This window comes from Lineus longissimus, chromosome 7 (assembly GCF_910592395.1).
Source record: "Lineus longissimus chromosome 7, tnLinLong1.2, whole genome shotgun sequence".
Lineage (NCBI taxonomy): Eukaryota > Metazoa > Nemertea > Pilidiophora > Heteronemertea > Lineidae > Lineus > Lineus longissimus.
The window spans coordinates 6,653,469-6,661,477 of record NC_088314.1 but is presented as its reverse complement, the minus strand read 5'-3'; the positions used below and the strand labels follow the sequence as shown (position 1 = coordinate 6,661,477).

The 8,009-nt window shown below is 40.8% G+C and overlaps 1 protein-coding gene across 1 annotated transcript; it reads right to left on the bottom strand.

Moving 5' to 3' along the window:
• Positions 1–2,195: 2,195 nt before the first annotated feature.
• On the bottom strand, positions 2,196–6,515 carry LOC135491244 (transmembrane protein 26-like). Its single transcript, XM_064776979.1, has 3 exons — positions 5,803–6,515; positions 5,033–5,198; positions 2,196–4,551 (listed from the first exon to the last, which is right to left on the bottom strand). Exons 1-3 carry the CDS (start codon positions 5,994–5,996, stop codon positions 3,814–3,816), a joined length of 1,098 nt encoding a protein of 365 aa, XP_064633049.1. The 5' UTR covers positions 5,997–6,515; the 3' UTR covers positions 2,196–3,813.
• Positions 6,516–8,009: the final 1,494 nt, after the last annotated feature.

Sequence of the window (8,009 nt, the reverse complement as noted above, 5' to 3'; positions counted from 1 at the left end):
TTTCTTTCGCTCAATGGGGGTTCAAAGAATGGTTAGGCCTTATTGTCCATGCGATTTCGTCCACGACACCCAGGCCTAAGTAGGCTGGTTTCTCTAGGCGACAGAGGCCTGGAGCACTGAAGCGCACCACAAGTCCCGTTCAAATTATAAATAATGTTACTCTGGACGCAATTCAAGTCGAATCAAATCCTTTGCATGGTTTTTAAGCCATATTAATACTAATACGTTGGCTTAGCCAATAGTTTTTTGTTTCTTAACGGCAATGATAGACTAAAGGTACGGTGTCGCCACCGCGTGTTGCCATCCCTTTAAGACAATGGGTGTACTGGTTCCTTTGGGTGTGGTTGTTGAAGGCCGAAAGTTTAGGTTGTATTGTAATGATATCAGTTTCTTAATTGCAGTTTAAAAAAATTGTCATTAAAAGTAACTTGATATGTTTCGTTTTTTAGAACTAAACACTGAATATATATCTTGTTGCCTAAAGGGTTTCCCTAAAGGCTCATCCACCCGGGAGTAATTGTAGAATAACAGCTTTCAGTCCTTGACGCGTATCAGTAACGCGACCGTTGTACTGATGTAGTACTAATTCATATTTGTTTGCATTTGACTTTTGAAGCATTAAAAGCCTATTATAAATTTTGAAGCAATCAAACAAGAAAATGATGAGAAGGAAAAATTGATGGCTTCACGGGGAGTCGAACACGTCACCACCAGATCGAAAGTGTTGAACCACGAAGACTTTCATGTCAGGTTAGAGATTTTCTTCGGTCTCATAGCCAGGCTATGGCGATTGCCATCTCGAGCAAATAATTGGAACTGGTGTTACGGTTTTCATTGGTTACTGGTGACGACGCCGACATCGATCACTTTCCACTGCATCAAGTACAGCCGCTGTGAAATAGAGGGCTCGGACTCTCAAAGATATGGAAGATACCGTTGCTTGTAAACCGCCTACTTAAATTTTGGCTCTTTCGATGTTTCCTCTGGAAACAGTCACAAATCATTGGGGGGGGGGGTTTAAAACGGGATGCCAAATAAAAGTTACAAAGCCTCTATATTGCGAGATATTTTGCGTGCACTTTCCCTTAGTAACAACGATACCTTTTAGTTCGCTTCTGGTAACAGAATATTGAACGCTGCACCACCCTTTATGTCTACCCTAATGGGTATAACTTCACTCAATCGATGTTTGATTGGTGGTTCGACAGTCTGGGATATTCACTGGTAATAAAAGTGGTCAAACCAATTTTTCACTTCATTCATTTCAATTATGGTATATACAATTGATTTCCTTCTTTCTCCGTAATTTGTACAAGGTCCCGGCCAGACCGGAACTGGCGCAACTCACAACCAACATTAGTTGCCAAGGTGATGGTAGTGCCCTATTCATTCCCCGTATTTGCCAATCTTTGCTACGTCATGTTCCTGTCAAAGAAAATATTCATTCCTGGTCAAAACATCATGCATTTCATTTGAACCCGTCAACACTATGGTTAGTCGTCCTTTTACCTGTTTCCATTTACAAAGCTGGCAAGAAATAGCAGCGTTTCGCGTGTTTCGAAAATTGTCGAGCAGATTTAGGGCCGGATACCTACAATGAACAACCCTCGTTTATACCAGGGCGCGGATGGCACTTGTACATGGTACGTTCAAGCGCTTGCCCCTAACCTTGATTAACGCCTCAACGAGTGACTGTAGGCAGGAGCTTGGGCCCGTACAGGATCTGGTGGTGGTATGTGAGTGTTTCATAGCAACAGTTTCCAAACAGGATTAGTTTTGACTTGAATAAACCATTCCTCGTACAAGCGTAAATATAGTGCTGATCAAAATTCGCTTCGTCGATATCGGCGACACACAGTAACTAATCTGGTAGATTCATGCAAACGATGGAATGAAAGCAATAATATTTTTTTATTCTCTACTGATTATTTTACATTTGTGCAGTTATACATTATATACATTCGTGAAAGATTGACTCACACAAAGAATTACGAATTCTTGCTCACACTGATTGGTAGATCTGATTTTTCTTATTGAATGCCGCATCGTATATTTCCGGCCATGCCTATAAACTAAATCAAATAAGTTGAAATAAATTAATATACCATATATCAACTTTTACTCAATCATTTTCCACTTTCCTCCAGCAGTAATTTGGGTCTTCAGGTTTCGGATCAGGAGATATTTTTGTCAGATGTCAGAAAAATATATCCTTCCATAACGCCACCATGACCAAACGTCCGGTTATCACGCTGTGTAAAAGTGATTAGTTTCCAGTAAACTTACAACATCACAACTAATATATACTATTATCTAAACAATATAATGATTCTATATGATGTTATTATAATGCTCATTTATGATGGTGGATTATTCATATACACGATACATACATATGTTACTCTGGAAAATAGAAACACTATGTCTGTCGACCTTCTGGACCACTGCTGACCAGTAAAACTGATGTTAAAGGCAAGGTTCACTCGTTCAAAAATTTCAAATTTCGTCTTGAATTCGATATTTTACAATTTACGAAAGAGGTATTGAATGTAACGTCAAAAATGAGTGATATAAAAATAGTATGCATACCAAAATCCATCTGATTGGCGTCAAAAAATTACGGCAAGGCCTATTACCTTTGACGTTTAACATAGTTTTTGGTTGTGACTGCGGTTACAAATGTGTACATCGTTCGTGTACTAATGTACGTACATTCCGGAACAAAGTTTCTACTGGACTCTCGTGGTCGTGAAAACCAAGACGGCGGCAAGATGGAATCGATTTAAACCCGCTGCACACTATCAATGTTTTAACTAGACCCATTTTCTGAAAATACTGATTCAGGGCCTATGACTGGAAAATAATTGCCCGTATGTAAGACTTGATTCAGTATATCCGAAAACCGGATGAAATATAAATGGATCATGCGGGGAATTGGGCCAAGTGTTGGACATAGGACATTGAGTAGCTTACAGCTTGTCCACATTATAATGAGAAAAAAAAACAACTTCAACACCTTGCACAACCTGTATTTCATTGATGCACATGGTTGGGACTGATTTTTGTATTTAACAAAACTATAAATATCGGCAATGCATTGGTAGGTTGCTGGTGAAACCCTGGACTGAACTGGTCATTCGGATGAGAGTCAATGAAATACGTGCATTTACTTGTGTATGTGCATACACACATGAACATGTGCATGTACATGTGCATACTAGTATGTTTATGTACATGTAATATGTAATGTACATGTGCACATGCATGTACACGTGTATGTACATAAGGTCTATTCAACACAGCAATTAGAATATATAATTTACCAGCAATTAGTGCCCTAGACAAAATTTACACAAAATCTTTAACGAATTGACTGACATTCTCGTTAACGTTCTTTGAGATCTGAACAATAGGCCTACTTGAACAGCTCAACTTTTAAGGTGATGTTTGGGTGGAGACCGAATATTCATGTGATGGATTAATCCCTCAATTTCAATTAAAAACTTGAACCATTCACGAAAACTCTTAGGGCTTAAGTGGGAAAACCATTAAGGACTTAAGTGGGAAGACATGTTCTCAAAAGACTACCTTGTTCTTAGCTTCATTTTTATTTCACCTCACTGAATGAGTCAAAAAGTCAAAAAGTTATTTATTTATTGATGATGTGGTGAATACACTGAAATGGGTTGGACATTTACACATTGATTTCAAGCCCAGGATCAAATATTTGTTGAGATTCTCATACGATAACCTTACCATTTCTTTACCCTTTCTATTAGTAATTAGTTTGTGTAGATGCACAGTGTATGTAAATTACCTCGACCTGGTGGCGTGTTGGGTTCTTTTCCGGACGTCAGAGTCCCCACAGATGTAAAGCCCGTTTCCATTATCGGCCCGCGGTTTCAGTCTTTGAGCTTCCTCCCTCTTCATTGCTCTCTTGTTCTTCATCTCAGCGGAGATTACAATAACCAATCTGTAGAACTGCAGAATACAAACGAGGATATTTTTCCCCGTGAAGAAATAGATTGTGTACGTGTTGATGCTGTACATGAAGATCGAGAGGAGACGGAGGACAAGGAACGGGGCATCCAGCATGGCCAACATAACCAAAATACTCCAAGTCTCATTTTCGCAACAGAAGCATCCGGATGACGACTTCTTTTCTGGCGCCGACTCTAACTGGAGTGATGTCTGGCTTCCATGTTCGTCGGCGTCAGCCACATCGTTATCTCGATGTCCTGTTTTGAAGGCCTGTCCGCGCGTCGCCGTAAGAACCAGCGTAAACTGCATCAGTGACCAGGACCACGCAGCCAATATGGCGAAAGTAAAAATGACATGGTCGATCAGTCCAGGTTCGTCAAATATCGCGAGAAGTTCAACGATATCCGCAGCCAGCCCGAGGTAGACGAGAAGAAGCTGCGAGAGCTGGTCACGGGTCATGTGATTGCGTTTTAAAGGCATCAGCCATCTTGATATTATTAGGACGCATAACATGACCTGCTCTATCAACTGAGTCCACTGGCTTGGCTGCAATTGAACGTAGGAGTCCAGCTAAAAGAAGAAGACAATGGTTATAAGTCAGCATAAACGTACATGTCATCCGTTCATTATGAAATAGATGAAATGTGGCTATAGAACAAAATATGACGTTTCATCCCAAAAAAAGTTTGCCAAAATCGGACAGGAACGAGCTACATGTATTTGAATCCGCGAAATATTGGCGACTAGATTCCGAGCCAGTGAACTAACAACAATTCGCAGCCATTTAAGACCGTTTTTGGCATGCAGTGCCATTTTTTCATGAAATATAGAAGTTTCCATGTACATTTTAGCGTGTATCGTTGATGGGTTGATTTTTTAAATCATTTGGCGAGTACTGCTATATCGAAATCGGCTGTTACTGTCCTTTAGGAATCACATTGGCATGGGATCTTTAATCACCCAGAATTCAATATGCCTCGACATGAAGCCATAGAAGATGCAGTTGGGTTGGGTTGCAATGAGCAACAAAAAGAAACAGAATTTTGCTTACGTCCGCCAATAAATTGATGCCGCTTGATGTGTTGTGCGTATCGTTCTTATCAAGTGGATTATGCAGGTGCTCGAGGTGTTCTTTCTTATCATACAACCTGCCAAGTTCGAGCCACCAGATGCAAGGCAGGACTGAACCAAGATAAAAAAATATACTGGGGCTGAACCTGAAGTGACAAAAAATAGTTAATTTTAGTAATCGGACGGCAAATTAAAGAATGCATTGACCAAACCATATACAAGTTCATTAACATGATTGAGGGATACGTTAAATCATAAGGTGGCAGCTGTCCCTATGGTTCATTTACAAAACAACGCTTATATATTCAGTACCCTCTAATGAGTCAGTTGAGGCTGAAATCAAGATGGCTTTTATACATTGACCGCCATCTTTGAGTAATGGCGCTAGCTATCATGAGCCACCCCCCCACCCCGGCGCAGCACTGGCGATCCACCACTTATTTCAGAGGGAGAGGGGATTTATATAGATTCTTATATTGCAAAAGCAAGCAAGTGACAGTTCTTGGGAAAACAATTACCGAAACCACCGGCCAGGGGCTCACTACTGTCGTACAGTCGGTCGGTCGAAGCAAGAGTCCTGCCGCTGCTGCACTCTTCTCGTCACATGGCCAAGTGGCGCAGCTGGCCGAGACCAGACTTGAGACCCGGACTTGGGATGGGAGCCTGATGGGACCGGGGAAATTTCCCTCCTTGCATATGGTTTGTGGAAGGTTTCTTTAAAGATCTCTTATACGATTATAAGCTACTCACCATTTCCATTCCTCGCCTTTTCTCCTCCACAAGATATATATCATGTCGGCTATTGTCCCGACCAAGGGTAGTAACAGAAGCCAGTACATTAGATCCTCCTTGTATTCTACTACTCTCCATACTGATATGAAGGCATGAACGATCAAGAGTAGTCTCGCCAAAATGGCCTTAATTACGTCAATGAAGACAACCATTTCTGTCCTTGTGTTCGAAAAGTGTCAAAAATCCTATATAAACTTCAATCGAGTATATATTGCAACAAAGGCTGTACACAAAAATAGCCTTGATTATCTTTCTTATAAAGTTTTGCTTCTAAACGCCACAAAAAACGTCTTAAATAGATATCATTTACCCGCCTGAAGATGCAGTTCTACACGCGAAATTCACACACCTATCCTGATATCTCTCCACGAAAACTGTTCACGAGGTTTGGTCTAACAGTCAAGCACGAATATCAATAGGTATCCACCCACTCTTTCACAGCCAACTCATTCCAACATCTGATCTGCGCGGCACACTGAGTATAACACTTATTAAAAATGAGCACATGGATCTGGGTTTTTTTTCGGGAGTACCATATGCGAGTCCAATTCCTACCACTGACTGTTGTTCGTACTAATCCGACAGAAAGACGTTGCGCTACACCTTTCGCCCTCGTAGTAGTATCAGATGAATAAGAAATCGTCAGAGTTTGGTTTCCGCCTGCCCGGGTCAACCAAAATAGCTGAAAAGAGATGAGAACATCAGTTGTGCAAATGTTATCAGATAATTGTAATAATTACCGCGCCACCGGCCCTTACCACCGAACGTATCATATGTCAATCACTTGCGCCTGCAATTAGATCGGAGTGCCTGTATATGAATATGTTTGGATATTTCGACCCTCATTTTAGAATTGCGAGTCAATAGCAAAACCTGGGGGTATACGGCCACCAAACTCGTTTTTGATGGCAGGAGTCAGGTTGCCTATAGCTTAAAAGCTACATGCACAGTATGTACCTGAGCTCTCCCAACCCTTTTAAACATAACTGACTCTGATGCGATGGTACATGTATTAAGTCAGAATGATGGCTACGTCACTTCCTGGACACCAGACTTGACCAACAATGTGTTCATGTGATACCAGACATGTTTCACTAAAACTGTGCTTTGGAAACTGGATGATTTTTAGTGCGAACATTATGATGACAAGGAAAAATGCCCCTCTTTGGAAATATAAATGCTGTTGCTTCGGCTTTGTGCTGAAAGGGTAAGTGTAATATCAATATACACGAAGTTTTCCGTATGAAGGTCTGGTTCTACTTCAACGGGAACCGCAGGACAGGGCGGGAAAACGTTTTCCGCACTGCTATGTGTATCACAATCTGGTGATAAACTTCGTGCTTGAATCATCGCGAGAAGGCAATACTTCTATTTAATGTAAACTTCTGAATACATTAAACATGTCCAAACCACAATAAAAATTACCTTCAATGCCGGTTAGGACAACCCACATTCACAGCTACAGCTCCGATCATCAATATGAAAGATTATGTAAACATAAGTGTCAACTTTTAGTTATTGACTTTTACCATTTTCAATGCGTTCGTTTAGAATTTCATATGATGTCCCTTCCATTACCTTTACCATTTCCAATGCGTTCGTTTAGAATTTGATATTATGCCGCTTTCATCACTTTTATCAATACATTTCTATCAACATTAAAGTATAATGTAGTCCCTTAGCCATATGGCGATATTGATGTTTGAGTGTCAAGTGTCACTTTGTGCACTGCAAAGTACTTATTCATGAAGAACACACCTCCCCGGCACATTTTAGTGCCCATTTTGTTTACATTTGCTAATCTGCGAAGAACATCTGGCTTAGAGAGTCAAAAATTAAGTTATGGGATTTCCGATATATCGCAGCCTTTTACAAACTGATGAACTGGACGAGTGATTTTGCTACTGCGACAGTACTAAAAAAATAGCGTTCTGTCCACGAATCCGGCTCGTTTGTGTCATGTAAGGCATAACTGAAATCGATTGGATGGCTAAAGATAGTCCATATCGTATGTTTTGACATCTGACAGTCACAGCTGACACCCTCAAATGGTAAAAATATAAAGCCGATTGATGTTCTACCCCTACTCCTCTACTCCAAGGGACATTTAGGTACTCACTCACTGCAGCTCATGTGTGAGCCACCATGCAGCTGCCCATCAAGCG

Coding starts and splice junctions, on each gene's coding strand:
- LOC135491244 (XM_064776979.1), bottom strand. CDS start 5,996: ATGGTTGTCTTCATTGACGTAATTAAGGCCATTTTGGCGAGACTACTC. Junction 5,199..5,802: donor AAAGGCGAGGAATGGAAATG/GTGAGTAGCTTA, acceptor TTGTCACTTCAG/GTTCAGCCCCAGTATATTTT. Junction 4,552..5,032: donor GCATCAATTTATTGGCGGAC/GTAAGCAAAATT, acceptor TTCTTCTTTTAG/CTGGACTCCTACGTTCAATT.